Source organism: Dermatophagoides farinae, chromosome 8 (assembly GCF_024713945.1).
Source record: "Dermatophagoides farinae isolate YC_2012a chromosome 8, ASM2471394v1, whole genome shotgun sequence".
Classification (NCBI taxonomy): Eukaryota; Metazoa; Arthropoda; class Arachnida; order Sarcoptiformes; family Pyroglyphidae; genus Dermatophagoides; species Dermatophagoides farinae.
In genome coordinates, this window is record NC_134684.1 from 473,749 (window position 1) to 490,357 (window position 16,609).

Below are 16,609 nucleotides of genomic sequence, written 5' to 3' on the forward strand. Positions count from 1 at the left end.
ACGTATCGTTGGAATTTGATTCGAATTTCCTGCATCTTTTTTTTCTGCCATGGTATCATCACGTACGTTTTTATCATCAAATCAAATTTAATGAATTTTTTATTATGATTTCCCCAAATATTAAAATCAATCAAAGATAACATTGTAATTGAAATAAAAATTTTGATTTTATTGTTTATTGATACTGATTAATTGTGTATAGTTTTTATGGATGATAATTGTACACAATGTACACAATGTACTAAAGTTTTTTTGATATAAAAAAAATTTATTGATTATAAGCCTGATCATTTACGGAACTGAACGATGATCAAACCAATCTAAAAAAATCTATAAACTAACATCGAACAAAATCCAACAAAAAATCGAATCAAAATTGCAACAAAAATGTTTGATCATCATCGTTTGGTCATCTTTTTAGTATTATCATGTGTTCTTATTTTTAAATCGACAATAGTTTCTTCTTCTGTAATTCACCATCCAAAACAATCTAATGATGAGAAATTGAAACTTGTTTTCTTGGTAAGTTGATAAGTCTTTACAATAAATGAATTCATTTTCACTTTTACTTTCACTTTTAAAGTTTCATCGTCACGGTGAACGAACACCGTATATGCTTTATCCGAATGATCCATATAAAAGAAACATTACCGAAACTGTTGGTATTGGACAATTGATCAACAAAGGTAAACAACGTCTTTATCGACTAGGTGAATATCTATCGAAACGTTATTATAACAAATGTGGTGATCGTTTTCCAATCGAACAAAAATCACCAAGAAAAGTATATGTTAGAAGTTCAGGATCAGAACGTTGTTTACAATCCGTGTCATTATTATTGGCTGGAATGTTTCCACCGGAAGGTGAATGGAAATGGAATCAAAATCTAGGAAGTTTATGGCAACCATTCGCAATACAAACAGTGCCATTTGATCATGATACACTTTTAAATCCTGATTATAAATGTCCAGTTGCCGAACATATATTAGACCAGATTTATCATTCGGAAGAAACACAGAATATTCATAGAAAATATCAAAATCTATTGCAAAAAATTGCCAATTGGACTGGTTATAAACCTGAAGAAATGAATATTGTGAATGCTTCATATATTTATGATGTTCTTTTATCTGAACATAATTTTGGTTTACCATACCCTGAATGGCTTGATAATAATATCTGGAACGATTTGAAAAATATAAATAATGAAGTATTTAGATTTAATTCTTCTAACAGAAAAATTCAAAGATTTCGTTGTGGTTAGTATCTAAAAAAACAAAAAAAAAATTCATTAAATGTGTGTGCGTTTTTTTTTCAATTTCAGGATCAATGTTTGGTGAAATTTACCGACAATTGAAAGCCCATTTTGGTAATGATAGCCAATCCAATGATAATCATCATCAGATTTATATCTATTCAACTGTAAGTTGGATTTTTTTTTGTTTCTGGTTCATTTTGTTCACTGACTCGATCATTTTTTTATCATCAAAAAAGCACGATGAATGGTTGGCACAATTTTTAAGCTCAATGCAAGTCTATAATGGTATACCACCATTTTTTGGTTCAACCATAATGTTAGAAGTGTATCAAGAACCACAGAATAATGGTGAACCATATTTTAAAGGATTCTATTTGAATTCAACAGAAACTGGCCACGCATATCCATTACAATTTCCTAGCTGTAATGAACCGTGTACACTGACGAAATTTCATGAATCAATCAAAGATTTGATGATTGAAGATCCAAAAATTCTGGAACATGAATGCTATGTTGATATACAAAAATATTTGTAATTCGAAAAAAATAATAAAATTTTATAAGCCAGGCCTATAATCAATAAATCATTTCATTGTCGTAGTAGTAGTGGGAGTCATTGACGATGCTTGTTTTGTTGTGGTTGTCGTTTCAGTCTTTGAAAAACTTGTCTTTGATGTTTTTGTCTTTGATTTTGAATTTCTAACACCTTTCTTACCACTTTTGCCATCATTATTAATTGATGTTCGTGAAGCAGCATTATTATTATCTTCATCATCTAATTTTGCCATTGCTTTTTCTACGGTAGCACGTAATTGTTTTTCAATTTGTTCACGTTTTCTCATCGACCATGGTTCATAACGCATTCGTGCCATTAAATAAATCATTGATAATATATAGCACAGTAGAAACATTCCAATAGTATTGCCAATTAAATTTGCTTGAAATACTAATTGATCATCCAATTGGCCATCTTCTATTGATGTTGTTGTTGCCATTGTTGTTGTTGAAGTTTGATTCTGTTTTTGATCATCATCAGCAGCAAAAATTGTTGTCTTTGGTTTATTCATTGATCTTACAATAAGATTCTGTGAAATTCCCAACAAACATGTAGCACCGGCCATAAGTAATGTTGCAATGCCAATCATTCGTAAATGGCGAATCATTCGTACACGACGACGATCATCATTTACATTGGAAACATAAACATTAAATCCATAAACAAGATAGGTGAGTAAAAAAATCCATGTCATTAAACCTAACCATGAATGTAGTGAATCAAAATGTTGATAATTTTCATTCATATGCCAATAGATTGTTATGAGCAAACCAATTGATCCAACAATAATGATGACTAACGATATCAAAATACGTGCAAATCGTAATGATTGTGATGATGTTAGAAATAGCAATGCTACAAAACAAAAACAGTGAACAAAACAAGAATGAAAAGAGAATGTGAAAATTCAATTCAACTTACAATTCGCTAGCACATAAACCAATCCAAAAACCATAAATATTGGATGAAGATTGAGAAATTGGTCCCAATTACTACCACCACTACTATTGTCTTCATTACTGGTTTGGAAAGATAATCCACCAAAATTTTCAATAAACCATATTACCATCAAAATCAACGTAACCAATGCCAACATTTGTAGAATAAAATACAGTCCACAATTCATTTGGCTTTTTGAATCTTTTTTCAATTCATTTTCATTTAATTTTGCTGATATTTTTATCTTTTCTTTTGGATCACCACTTCGACTTGTAGTACGTTCAACTTTTACTTTTGTATCTGAAGCTGTTGTCGTCGGTGTGGTCGTCGGCGATGGCGGTATCGTTGTCGATGTGGATTGTTGCTGTTGCATAGTTGGCTATTGGACAAATCAAAAATTGTTTTTGGCTCAAAAAAAAATAACCAGAATTTCGATAAAAAATAAAAAATAAAATAAAAATTCAAGTTTTGCATTGGATTTTATTTCGTGAATTATAATTAAATTATAATTCAATTTTTTTGTCGTCGTTCGAATTTTAGAGCAATATCTTTCGGTACAAGCATACCAGCCTGATAATTGAAATCTAATGGATCTTTTGTTCGAATAGGACATTTTGTCATATGAAAATTTTTGATTAACCAAATCAATGCCATTTTAGCTTCTAATAAAGCTAAACTTTTGGCAACACAAACACGTGGACCAGAACCAAATGGTAGATAGGCATAATTGGGAAAATTGTCGGCAGTTTTTTTACAAAATCTTTCCGGTCTAAATTGTTCTGGTTGTGGAAAATATTCATCATTATAATGTAATGCATAAACCGGTATTTGAACAATTTCATCTTTTTTCACTGGTACATTGTAACGGCCATCTTCAGTGGTGAGAACACAATCATGTTCACAAAGTCTTTCTATGATCACTTGTACAGGCGTCATTCGCAGACTTTCATCAATTACAGCACAAATATATTCAAATTCTGATCCTAATGATTCGAATGGTATCGATTCCAGGACATTGTCGTATCGTGATGCTACACGACATACTTCTTCATATGCTAATTTTTCTTTATCCGGATTCAACGCTAATCGATAACAAGCCAACATAATCATTATTGTTGTAGGATGAAAACCACCAAAAAAGAACAGAATACATTGGGCAATCATTTCATCTTCTGAAATATATTTGATTGGTTTACCATTATCATTGTTTGGTTCTGAATTTTGCATTTGTTTTCGTTGAATAGCTGCATATTCGTTTTCAGCTTCCAAAAGAAATTCAATAAAATTCGATGCTTTACTAAAACCTTTTTCCTGTTCATATTGTTTTCGTTTTTGTACAATGATTTCACGTGCATATTTTTCAAAAAAATCTACTTGAGCTGCATTTGGTCGAAGATTTCGAAAAATTTTTTGCAGCCGTGGACTGTATAAAATGATCATGAAAGCGATAATATCTTTGAGTTTCATATCTTGATTGAATAATTTTACCACCGTTTTCACTAATTCATTATTCGGTTCCACCAATGAATTGATTTTAACACCAAATGCCACTTGTAGAATGGTATCCATTGTGAAACAACCGATAAAGTGTCTTATATTGAAAACTGAACATTTTGTTTCCTCTTGATGATTATCAATATTAAGTATTAATGTTTGACAAATTGAATCAATTAATGGTTTCATACGACGAAGTTTTCCTGTAGCAAATGTTGGTGCCACGATTGCTCGTAAACGTTTCCAACGATCTAATGGGACCATTGCCAATCCATTTCGAAAAAATAAATCATCCAATTCAAATTTCTATTTGTAACAAAAAATCAATCTGAGCACTTTGCAATCACTTTGTCAACTTACTCGTCGATTTGGAAAATTTGTAAATTCTTTACTCAACACTAATTGAATAAGTTCAGGATCACCAATAACGAATTGTATACCACCCAAAAGATCAACAGCATAAACAGGACCAACCTTACGCAATGTTTGTTGTTGAATTAATTCAAAACGTTGTTTAGTTATGATACTCAACAATAACATTTGTAGACGAACATATGGAACATTTCTTTCATTGATAATTTCATTTTTAGTCGTAATGAACGACGTTCCAAATAGATGTATATCGATACGATCGATATTACCGATATGGTTATCATGAAAATGATAAACATTTTTTTGACAATTACTTGATCAATAAATAAATCTACCGCGAATGAATACAAGTGAATTTTGCAATTTAGTTAAATAAAAAAATGATTTAGTTAACAACAGCAAAAAAAAATCTCAAGGACATTTCGATGATTAGAAGCATCACCATCACATGATTAGGCGCTGTTAATTACATATATTTCATTGTTTGATTGATAAAGACATCATTTGATGGTGAATTAAGCAAATATAATACGTTTTGATGATGTTCACAATGATATAAATAGGATAAATATTGTGATATTCATGTAATTATTCAAATAATTTGATCATTAAATTTACTTGAATTAATGAAAATGTCAATTTCTCTTTTTTCTCTGTCTTTAGACTACGTTTCTTATGTAATAGGCATCGTGGTTATCATCCCGTTACTGATTTGGGCTATTGTCGAATTGAATGAATATCGAACTAAACAACAATGTAAACGACAAAATCTTCCATACGCTAGGGTTCCCGCATGGAATTTCGTTGCATTATTTGGCAAACGTTTTGATATGGTTATAAGCGATACAATACGTAAACATGGTAAAGTTTTTGGTTTCAACATGTGGAATCATTTAAACATATCGATCGCTGATCCCGAGTTGGCACAAATTGTATGTAATCGTGAATTTACTAAATTTGCTAATCATCATGTAAGTTATTGGTTGAATGAATAGCATAATTCTCACCTGATTTTAAAAAACCACACACACATAAACAGAATATGGCTGTTAGCGATCCAGTATGGGATAATTTCCTATTTGTTCTTAAAGATGAAGATTGGAAACGTTTACGTGCAATAATTTCACCTACATTTAGTACGGGTAAATTACGTAAAATGAAACCATGTCTTGATGATACTATCAAATTGATGGCTAAAAATTTGGATGAAAAAATTTTGAAAAATCCTGCCGTTAATATGAAAGAAATCGTTGGTGCATACACAATGGATAGTATTATACAGATTTCTATGGGAATCAAAATTGACACGATACATGATCCAAATAATTTAATCATTCAGAATGCATCAAAACTATTTGGTCAAGGAATGTCATTCACCGAGTTGACGATATTTGCATTGGCAACGGCATTTCCTAATTTTGTCAAATTGTTGGGATTCAAATTTCAAGCAGAAGCGATGAAATTTTTAGCAAACATTTCAAGAGAAATAATTCAAAAGAAACGCGAAGAAATGAAAATCCGATCAAAATCACAAAAAGCAAGTAATTTTATCGAATTGATTCTTGAAGTTGAACAAGAACAGAAACAAGTTTTGGAACAAAGTGGTAAACCATTCAAATGTAAGTGATTGTTGTTGTTGTTTGATACAATAAATCCATTCTAAACTCAATACTTTATTTAGATGTCAATAACGATGAGCTTATTGCTCAATGTATTACATTTTTCACTGCTGGTTACGATACTACATCATCTGCAATATTGTTTGCCATTTATTTGTTGGCTTCTAATCCTGATAAACAAGAAAAACTTCACCAAAGCATAATCGATACGATTGAAAAATTAGCCAAACAAAGAGACGGTGACTGCGATGATCCTTATGAATTGATTACATTTGATTCATTGAATAATTTTGAATATTTGAATGCTGTCCTGAATGAATCAATGCGATCACTAACATTGGTATTCGTTATTGATCGAGTAGCTGTAGAAGATGTACGTCTGGAAACTAGTGATAAAAAAATCTGGTTCGATGTTCGAAAAGGTGACATCATTCGTATACCGCCGATTGATCTACATAATGATCCGGAAAATTTTTGTGATCCAGAAAAATTTATACCAGAACGTTTTCTTGCTGAAAACACTGCAAAACCATTCAATAAAATGGCATTCATGCCATTTGGAAGTGGACCACGTAAATGTGTGGCAACAAGTTTAGCTTTATTAGAAGCTAAAATGGCATTGCTTCATCTATTTCGAATGTATAGATTCAGTTTGGATCCAAAAACCAAGCTAGACTATAATGTTATTTTAGATTCTTTGATACCCAAAGATATTATTTTGCGTGTAGATAAACGTTGATATTTTATGATTGATGAAAGCGGTTTATTTGTTTGCAAATATAAAGACGGTTTGAAAAAAAAATTTATCAAGATCAAATTTATCAATGGAAATAACGATTGATTGATTGATTTCAATTTCGAATCAGTCTTTATTATAGTCATCGTTTAACTTTTAGAAATATATCATGTATTTAATCAACAAAACGTCACATTTTCAATAAATGTCCAAGGACACACATGCACATGTTGATTTAAGAAAATTGATTTGATTTGATTCAATTCATTTTGATACGAGCATAAATCCAGTATCACTGACGACAATCGAACCAGTCATATTACGGGCATCATCCGACGCAAGAAAAGAAGCTAAATTAGCAATTTCAACAGGTTGTGGTAGGAATTTCAATAACGTTAAATTTTGTCTTAAATGAGGTTCATGTTCTGCATTAGCTTCCTTTGTCATTCCAAATGAACGATAAAGATGTGTGACAACAGGTCCTGGGCTAAATTGGTACACAAAAAAAACAGAATATCATTCTATAATGAAAATCAAATCAAAATATTGAGTACATACTTGATCGAATTGAATTTCAACAAATATGTTCGATTTCGTCATGAAGTATTGGCATTAGAATTAGCCGATGATTATGAACAAACTGGTCGTTGGAAACTTCGTGCACGTAATCTTGATACAATGGAAATATTTGAAGATATCTATGATGGCGTAATGGTTTGTACCGGTCATCATGGTACCATATCGATGCCCATGTTTCCCGGCCAAGAACAATTTAAAGGTCGTATTATTCATACACATTCATTGAAACATTCGAAAGGATTTGATGATGAAAATGTTGTCGTCGTTGGAATCGGTAATTCAGGTGGTGACGCTGCCGTTGAATTATCATATGTAGCCAAACAGGTAAGTTGTTTTCCTGTTTTTTTTGCTAATGAGAGAGTAAACCAAAATAAATGTTGGTTGAGAAAAAATTTATGATGAATAAAATCAGATGAAAGATAGATTTGTCGTATGATTGTATAGATGATTTAAGTGATTCATTATCAAAGTTTAAATGATGAAAAAAAAATTTTTTTTTGTCCAAAAATCAATCACCAATCATATTTTTTATCGCACGTTTCTGTGTTTGAGAAAATAAAATCGTCAAGAAAAAAATTCTCACTATTTTTACTATTTTAGCTTACGTTTAGTCCTTAGACATGTACTTTCTTTTGTACAATTGTCACATTTGTTAACGGATTTATTCGTACCAAATAACGATGTTGATGTTGATTTTGATGACGGTGATTTAATCTTTAATCATAATAATTTAATCATTCTTTAATCGTAATGAACGACGTTCCAAATAGATGTATATCGATACGATCGATATTACCGATATGGTTATCATGAAAATGATAAACATTTTTTTGACAATTACTTGATCAATAAATAAATCTACCGCGAATGAATACAAGTGAATTTTGCAATTTAGTTAAATAAAAAAATGATTTAGTTAACAACAGCAAAAAAAAAATCTCAAGGACATTTAGATGATTAGAAGCATCACCATCACATGATTAGGCGCTGTTAATTACATATATTTCATTGTTTGATTGATAAAGACATCATTTGATGGTGAATTAAGCAAATATAATATGTTTTGATGATGTTCACGATGATATAAATAGGATAAATATTGTGATATTCATGTAATTATTTAAATAATTTGATCATTAAATTTACTTGAATTAATGAAAATGTCAATTTCTCTTTTTTCTCTGTCTTTAGACTACGTTTCCTATGTAATAGGCATCGTGGTTATCATTCCGTTACTGATTTGGGCTATTGTCGAATTGAATGAATTTCGAACTAAACAACAATGTAAACGACAAAATCTTCCATACGCTAGGGTTCCAGCATGGAATTTCGTTGCATTATTTGGCAAACGTTTTGATATGGTTATAAGCGATACAATACGTAAACATGGTAAAGTTTTTGGTTTCAACATGTGGAATCATTTAAACATATCGATCGCTGATCCCGAGTTGGCACAAATTGTATGTAATCGTGAATTTACTAAATTTGCCAATCATCATGTAAGTTATTGATTGAATGAATAGCTTAATTCTCATCTGATTTTAAAAAACCACAAACACACACAAACAGAATATGGCTGTTAGCGATCCAGTATGGGATAATTTCCTATTTGTTCTTAAAGATGAAGATTGGAAACGTTTGCGTGCAATAATTTCACCTACATTTAGTACGGGAAAATTACGTCAAGTGAAACCATGTCTTGATGATGCTATCAAATTAATGGCTAAAAATTTGGATGAAAAAATCTCAAAAAATCCTGTCTTTAATATGAAAGAAATCATTGGTGCATTTACAATGGATAGTATTATACAGATTTCTATGGGAATCAAAATTGATTCGATACATGATCCAAATAATTTAATCATTCAGAATGCATCAAAACTATTTGGTCAAGGAATGTCATTCACCGAGTTGACGATATTTGCATTGGCGACGGCATTTCCAAATTTTGTCAAATTGTTGGGATTTAGATTTCAACCAGAAGCGATGAAATTTTTAGCAAACATTTCAAAAGAAATGATTGAAAAGAAACGCGAAGAAATAAAAATCCGATCGAAACCACAAAAAGCAAGTAATTTTATCGAATTGATTCTTGAAGTTGAACAAGAACAGAAACAAGTTTTGGAACAAAGTGGTAAACCATTCAAATGTAAGTGATTCTTGTTGTTTGGCACAATAAATTCATTCTAGTCAATACTTCATTTCCATCAATTAGATGTCAATAACGATGAGCTTATTGCTCAATGTATTACATTTTTCACTGCTGGTTACGATACTACATCATCTATAATATTGATTGCCATTTATTTGTTGGCTTCTAATCCTGATAAACAAGAAAAACTTCACCAAAGCATAATCGATACGATTGAAAAATTAGCCAAACAAAGAGATGGTGACTGCGATGATCCTTATGAATTGATTACATTTGATTCATTGAATAATTTTGAATATTTGAATGCTGTCCTGAATGAATCAATGCGATCACTAACATCGGTGTTCGTTATTGATCGAGTAGCCACAGAAGATGTACGTCTAGAAACTAGTGATAAAAAAATCTGGTTCGATGTTCGAAAAGGTGACATCATTCGTATACCACCGATTGATCTGCATAATGATCCGGAAAATTTTCATGATCCTGAAAAATTTATACCAGAGCGTTTTCTTGCTGAAAACGCCACAAAACCCTTCAATAAAATGGCATTCATGCCATTTGGAAGTGGACCACGTAAATGTGTGGCAGCAAGTTTAGCTTTATTAGAGGCTAAAATGGCATTGGTTCATCTATTTCGAATGTATAGATACAGTTTGGATCCGAAAACCAAGCTAGACTATTATGTTATTATCGATTCCTTGATACCCAAAGATATTATTTTGCGTGTAGATAAACGTTGATATTTTATGATTGATAAAAACGGTTTATTTGTTTGCAAATATAAAGACGGTTTTTGCGATTTGAAAAAGAATTTATCAAGATTAAATTTATTAATGGAAACAACAATTGATTGATTTCGATAAATCAATCAATCGTTATTATCACCGTCGTTCGACTTTTAGAAATATATCACGTAAAGAAAGAAAACCGCTTTGATTATAAAACTCGACAGGAATCTTGTTAAGCGAATGAGAAAAAAATACGATAAGATTACATTCAACATCAATCAATATAATCAATTATCGATCATGATACTTACTTTGGTTTTATCACATTTGTTGAATTGAAAATTTTTAATCAACCAAATTAATGCTAATTTAGCTTCTAATAGTGCTAAACTTTTAGCTACACATGCCCGTGGTCCAGATCCAAATGGTAAATATGCATATTTTGGAAATTTTTGACCATTTTTCGGACAAAATCTTTCTGGATGGAACAAAGTTTTCAGGTTCCGGGAAATATTCATTAATTTTGGATCGATAATAAAAATATACAGAAGTCAAAATGATGAAAGTCAATAAAAATGTAGCCAACATCATGATGATGTCGAGCATTGAAAATGAAAAACAAATGAAATGAACCACTAACCAACCAAATCAATCAATTGATATTTTAACCATCAATTGATCCTATTCATTTATTTAATCAACAAATTGTCACATTTTCAATGAATGTTCAAGGACACACATGCACATGTTGATTTAAGAAAATCGATTTTATTCAATTTATTTTGATACGAGCATAAATCCCGTATCGCTAACAACAATCGAACCAGTCATATTACGTGCATCATCCGACGCAAGAAAAGAAGCTAAATTAGCAATTTCAACAGGTTGTGGTAGGAATTTCAATAACGTTAAGTTTTGTCTTAAATGAGGTTCATGTTCTGCATTAGCTTCCTTTGTCATTCCAAATGAACGATAAAGATGTGTGACAACAGGTCCTGGGCTAAATTGGTACACAAAAAACAGAATATCATTCTATAATGAAAATCAAATTAAAATATTGAGTACATACTTGATCGAATTGACTCGAATTCCTTTGGGCGCCAATTCTTGTGCCAATGATTTTGTTACCATATCCAATGCTGCTTTCGATGAACTATAAATCAATCCATACTATTATTAGAATAAACATTGTCAAACATTGTCATTCATCAGAGATCAATAAAAAATGATTACCGGAACCATAGAAGAAGCACTTGAAATGTTGATTATATTACCTTTGGTTTTTTCCAAATGTGGTACAGCTAATTGTGTCAACTGGATAATAGCACGAACATTTACTGCATAAACTTCATCATAACCTTCTAGCAGTTTTTCATCACTGAGATCACGATGTGGTGTAGAACCACCAGCACTATTGACAAGAAAATCTAATCGTCCAAATTTCGAAATAGTTTCATCAATCAATTTCGATGGTAATGATTGATCCAAAAGATTGCCAACAATTTGTAATGGTTTATTGCCAGTTTCATCTTCAATTTGTTTAGCAACCGATTCCAGTGCATCAGCGTCACGACCAGTAATTGTTACTTGGGCACCAAATTGTGCCATTTGTAATGCTATTGCCGCACCGATTCCAGAACTAGAGCCTGTAACGATAGCAACTTTACCGCTGAAATTGTATTTTTTTCCACTTGTTGTTGCTGTTGAAGACATGTTTCGTTCTGTTTTGTTTGATGATTGATGACTTGTCAAATTGTCGTTTGTTTTTCTTAGATAGCCTATAGAATATCATTCATCTATTTATATATCACTGTAAATCATCATCATCATTCGCATCAATCATTATCAATGGAAACTATTTTTGAAACTCAAAAACAAACTGCAGTTGTTGTTGTTGTTGTTTTATCATATGACCATCACATTGCATTTTTTGCATTCATGCTCATTATATGCCTACCATCCATACATTTGTGTGCAATTTGTTAGATATAAAAATGTTCTGTCGATAAATTATGAATTGAAAATATTTTTTTACTTTTTTGCAAGTACTGATAAATAGACGAAAAAATTCAAAAAAAAGACACCAAATTCTGTTTCATTATAAAATCGATTTATTTTTTTCTGTTTTGAATTGTGATATATAATCATGATGATAATCAAGAGAAAAAAATTAATATGGTTTCATCAATAAAGATCCACCATCTGTAACAATAATCGATCCGGTAATATTTCGTGCATCATCCGAAGCTAAAAACATGGCCAGTTTAGCAATTTCTATTGGTTGTGGTACAAATTTCAATATTGTACGTTCTTTAATTTGATCTTCAAGATCGGCCAAAATCGTTTCAGGCATACCCACGGATCGACCATAGCGTGTAGTTACAGATCCTGGACTAGATATGAGAAACAAAAAAAAACAAAGATTCAAATAAATCAAATTATTACAACATACAAACATATAAATACCTAATCGAATTGACTCGAATGCCTTTCTCGCCAAGTTCTTGTGCCGATGTTTTTGTTATCATATCGATGGCTGCTTTCGATGAACTATACAAAATGGAATGCTTGAGAAAATTTACATACAGAATTAATAAAAGACAGTGAAAGAAATTCATTCGATTTTTCTTTTAAAACTTACCGGTCTCAATGCTGCTACACTTGAAATATTGATTATATTACCATTAGTTATTTCCAGATAAGGTGCAGCCAATTGTGTCAGATGAATCACTGCACGAACATTTAGGCCATAAACTTGATCAAATCCATGCATTAGATTTTCATTGTATAAACTATCATATGGTGAACCACCACCAGCATTGTTTATGAGAAAATCTAATCGTCCAAATTTCGAAATTGTTTCATCAATCAATCGGCGTGGTAATGATTGATCAAGAAGATCGCCAACAATTTTTAATGGCTCATTACCAGTTTCATCTTTAATTTGTTTGGCCACTTTTTCTAATGTACACGATTCACGACCTGTGATTGTCACACGAGCACCAAATCTAGCAAATTGTAATGCAATACTTTCACCAATACCAGAATTAGATCCAGTAATCAATGCAACTTTGCCAGTAAAATTATATTTTCGATTATCTGATAAAGACATGATGACGTTGATGATTATGATGATGCTGATGATATGGCACGTGGTATCAGATGTGATCAAAAATTCTTGAAAAATTTTGACAATAAAAAAAAAATTTTCCCAGAAAAATCTTGTCTTGATTTGTTCAATTACAAATGCAAAGTTAAAAACTAGTTTTCAGATTTTTCGACCTTCAAGGACAAACACTATCGATTCGAAGCGAAAATGAAGCATTAAAAAGTAAATAATTTATGGTTTTTTTTCAGTGTATTTATTATTTTTTTATTATTATTTTCTTTTCAAATTTTTCTAATAACAAATTTGTTGTCGTGTATCAATGACGGCGCCACCACCACCACGAAACCAACGTGTTTGTATTAAATCAGTAATTTTGATACGATTATTATTATCTGGATCAAGCATTGCACGAATCAATTGTTTAAGATCATCGGATATATTGCGTTCATAACGTGTACGAAATTTCCAATCACGATTTAGCTGTTTTTGTAACATTTCTTGATAATCAACAAACATAAATGGCAATGTATCGTTGGTCATAATGAATAAACAAACACCAAGGCTCCAAATATCATATGCTAATGGATTGTATGGTATTCTTGGATGAAAAAGAATGAGTAATTCAATTGAATCAATTGACATTGGAATTTGAATATTTACCCTTGTAAAATTTCTGGTGAAAAATATGGTGGTGTGCCACACCAATCCGTCACTAAACGTCTACCATCCCATATGACTGATAGGCTAAAATCGGAAATTTTTGGCTGTCCATATTTATTGATCAAGATATTCTCTAATTTTAAATCACGATGTGCTATGAATTTTTGATGCATATAATCAACACCAAAAAATACTCCTTTAAATAGTCGTCGAGCACGATCATCGGATATGGGTCCATTTTTTTTAAGCAAATCAGCAAACGTTCCAGCATCTACCAGTTCCATAACCATTATATAAGCTAAACTTGTATTGAATGCTTCATAAAAATGGACAATATTTTCATGTGATAATTCCCGTATAACATAGATTTCATTACGAAGACAAACATCTTTATAATGTCGAGAACATTTATCCAATTCAATCAATTTTATGGCAACATCACATGATTGCCGAAGATCTTTTGCTCGAAATACATGTGCATACGAACCGGAACCAATAATGTTTCTTAACCGATATCCTTTGTCTAGTAATTCTCTTTGATGATCATTACGTAATTGATTACTTTTACGATATTCTAATGCCTGGTCAATTTCTTGTTGTATACCTTGTTTTGGGTCCAATTTTGATATTTTTATATCGCGATTATTTGTACGAAAATAACGTAAACGTGTTGTTTCCAGATTCAATTGCACGTGTTTTATTTGAATGTTCAACATCTTTTGACATCATTATTTGATTGATTGATTGATTGTCAAGCGAATTATTTTTTATTTTATTTTATTTTTTTTCACAAACACAATTTGAATATTTGAGCATAATCATCAAATTAAATATTTGAAATTTCGATTGTTTAATTAATGAAATTATTTAGTTATTGATTCAATAATTGGAAAAATTCATTTTCCATAACTTTATTCCACATTTCATAACCTTTTTCTGTTAGATGAAGATGATCTTCTATGTAAAGTTCATCCACAACTTTACCACGGCTATGTTCAAAACTATTGGTTACATCTAGATAAAAAACGTGTGAATTATCATGATAATTTTGGATAATTCGATTAATAGCGGCTACATTTTTGTCCATAATATCACCACCACGTGGAAAAACACTCAACAGTAATATTTTTGATCGATTCATTTTTGTTTGTAATTCATTCAGAATTACTTTGATACCTTTAGCAATATCTGTGGCTGTATTACAATGAATATTATTCGTACCAATCATCAATACAATAACTGATGGTTGAATATTGTCAAATTCACCATTCTCGATACGCCATAAAACATGTTCAGTACGATCACCACCAATACCATAATTGAATGCATTACATGTCTTGTAGAATTGTTCCCAAACTTTATGGCCATTATAAAGCCATCCTTCAGTGATGGAATCACCGAGGAATATGGCACGAATTTTTGGACCATATTCATGAGTTTGATTCAATAGACGTTCATGTTTTTTTTCAGTACCTTTATGTTTTTCAGCTTTCCATGGAATACCGCATTGAACCACATCGGCAGCAACGATGATGATGATGATATTAATGGCCAGAATAAACATTCGGTTTTCTGTCGTTGGATACATTTTTTTTCGATTTGTATATGACAATGTAATTTTATATTTTTTTTTTACGTGTCACGTCTAATTTTTTTTTCATTTTCGATTTTCAAGAGTTTTGTTTATCCACTTGTCATGTAAAGTGTGTTTGTGTTGTCATGGATTAATGTTGATAAATTGATTGATTGATCCTCTTTCGTTTTCATGATTGATAATTTTTTTTTCTAAGGAAATTAAATAATTTGCTTGTTGTTCTCCTGCTGTTATTCACAAATGATGAAAATTTCAATTTTCCAATACAGAAAATTATCTTAAATTTCACCAAAATTTTTGCCAACAACCACTATGAATCCATTAATAATTCCATTATTATTAATCATGATTATCATCTTGTTAGTCAGTGTTGTATTGATGTTAACCAATCGATTTGATTTTATTTATCAATGATGATGATGAACAATGATGGTGCTTTACATTTTTGTTATCATCAAAAAAAAAAAAAAAAAAAATTTCACAACATTGTGCAACAAAAAGACATTCTGAAAATAAAATAGGCCATCAGGTTAAACTTTGAACAATGACAACAACAACAACAAAAAGAAAAAGAAAGAAAGAAAACTTTACTTTTTTTTCTCCACTTCTGTTGTGTCCGGTTTGCCCACAACTGCGAACAAAAATAGCAGCAAAACCTGGTAAGGCAAAAGAAAGAGATGATGAACATTTTTTTTCATCTGAACGAAAAAAAAAACTTGTTCAACAACGTTTGTTTGTGCTGTGAAAAATGATTGAACACTATCTGAAATTATAAGAGAATAGATAAAATAGAAAATCTTAAAATAGCATCGT

General features: G+C 31.0%; 10 protein-coding genes across 10 annotated transcripts; 4 read left to right on the forward strand and 6 right to left on the reverse strand.

Annotated features, from left to right (window-relative positions):
• LOC124495989 (prostatic acid phosphatase) lies at window positions 1-1,856 on the forward strand. Its single transcript, XM_047059445.2, has 5 exons — window positions 1-62; window positions 203-522; window positions 584-1,259; window positions 1,325-1,422; window positions 1,495-1,856. The coding sequence occupies exons 2-5, from the start codon at window positions 388-390 to the stop codon at window positions 1,792-1,794; spliced, it is 1,209 nt and encodes a 402-aa protein (XP_046915401.2). The 5' UTR covers window positions 1-62; window positions 203-387; the 3' UTR covers window positions 1,795-1,856.
• LOC124495988 (uncharacterized) lies at window positions 1,772-3,405 on the reverse strand. The gene is made up of 3 exons (XM_047059444.2): window positions 3,320-3,405; window positions 2,736-3,132; window positions 1,772-2,669 (listed from the first exon to the last, which is right to left on the reverse strand). Exons 2-3 carry the CDS (start codon window positions 3,124-3,126, stop codon window positions 1,843-1,845), a joined length of 1,218 nt encoding a protein of 405 aa, XP_046915400.2. The 5' UTR covers window positions 3,127-3,132; window positions 3,320-3,405; the 3' UTR covers window positions 1,772-1,842.
• Window positions 3,214-5,142, reverse strand: LOC124495987 (cytochrome P450 3A7-like). The gene is made up of 2 exons (XM_047059443.2): window positions 4,608-5,142; window positions 3,214-4,553 (listed from the first exon to the last, which is right to left on the reverse strand). The coding sequence occupies exons 1-2, from the start codon at window positions 4,785-4,787 to the stop codon at window positions 3,264-3,266; spliced, it is 1,470 nt and encodes a 489-aa protein (XP_046915399.2). The 5' UTR covers window positions 4,788-5,142; the 3' UTR covers window positions 3,214-3,263.
• A 63-nt stretch (window positions 5,143-5,205) lies between these two features.
• LOC124495985 (cytochrome P450 3A4) lies at window positions 5,206-7,218 on the forward strand. The gene is made up of 3 exons (XM_047059441.2): window positions 5,206-5,590; window positions 5,659-6,238; window positions 6,301-7,218. The coding sequence occupies exons 1-3, from the start codon at window positions 5,246-5,248 to the stop codon at window positions 6,975-6,977; spliced, it is 1,602 nt and encodes a 533-aa protein (XP_046915397.1). The 5' UTR covers window positions 5,206-5,245; the 3' UTR covers window positions 6,978-7,218.
• Window positions 7,219-7,439: 221 nt separating this feature from the next.
• LOC124495775 (flavin-containing monooxygenase 5-like) lies at window positions 7,440-8,061 on the forward strand. Its single transcript, XM_075733441.1, has one exon. It carries the CDS (start codon window positions 7,440-7,442, stop codon window positions 7,950-7,952), a length of 513 nt encoding a protein of 170 aa, XP_075589556.1. The 3' UTR covers window positions 7,953-8,061.
• A 600-nt stretch (window positions 8,062-8,661) lies between these two features.
• On the forward strand, window positions 8,662-10,516 carry LOC124495984 (cytochrome P450 3A4-like). The gene is made up of 3 exons (XM_047059440.2): window positions 8,662-9,052; window positions 9,123-9,702; window positions 9,769-10,516. Exons 1-3 carry the CDS (start codon window positions 8,708-8,710, stop codon window positions 10,443-10,445), a joined length of 1,602 nt encoding a protein of 533 aa, XP_046915396.1. The 5' UTR covers window positions 8,662-8,707; the 3' UTR covers window positions 10,446-10,516.
• Window positions 10,517-10,532: 16 nt separating this feature from the next.
• On the reverse strand, window positions 10,533-11,175 carry LOC142597743 (cytochrome P450 3A19-like). Its single transcript, XM_075733334.1, has 2 exons — window positions 10,745-11,175; window positions 10,533-10,661 (listed from the first exon to the last, which is right to left on the reverse strand). Exons 1-2 carry the CDS (start codon window positions 10,949-10,951, stop codon window positions 10,587-10,589), a joined length of 282 nt encoding a protein of 93 aa, XP_075589449.1. The 5' UTR covers window positions 10,952-11,175; the 3' UTR covers window positions 10,533-10,586.
• A 6-nt stretch (window positions 11,176-11,181) lies between these two features.
• Window positions 11,182-13,698, reverse strand: LOC124495997 (7alpha-hydroxysteroid dehydrogenase). Its single transcript, XM_047059453.2, has 6 exons — window positions 13,075-13,698; window positions 12,900-13,000; window positions 12,633-12,826; window positions 11,667-11,860; window positions 11,503-11,603; window positions 11,182-11,433 (listed from the first exon to the last, which is right to left on the reverse strand). The coding sequence occupies exons 1-6, from the start codon at window positions 13,543-13,545 to the stop codon at window positions 11,211-11,213; spliced, it is 1,284 nt and encodes a 427-aa protein (XP_046915409.1). The 5' UTR covers window positions 13,546-13,698; the 3' UTR covers window positions 11,182-11,210.
• A 123-nt stretch (window positions 13,699-13,821) lies between these two features.
• Window positions 13,822-14,931, reverse strand: LOC124495991 (testis-specific serine/threonine-protein kinase 1-like). The gene is given in 3 exon segments (XM_047059448.2): window positions 13,822-14,140; window positions 14,203-14,879; window positions 14,881-14,931. Coding segments are annotated over 3 exon segments (1,035 nt in total). The 3' UTR covers window positions 13,822-13,833.
• Window positions 14,932-14,952: 21 nt separating this feature from the next.
• Window positions 14,953-15,790, reverse strand: Paf-AHalpha (Platelet-activating factor acetylhydrolase alpha). Its single transcript, XM_047059451.2, has one exon. It carries the CDS (start codon window positions 15,788-15,790, stop codon window positions 15,074-15,076), a length of 717 nt encoding a protein of 238 aa, XP_046915407.1. The 3' UTR covers window positions 14,953-15,073.
• Between the last annotated feature and the right edge of the window lie 819 nt (window positions 15,791-16,609).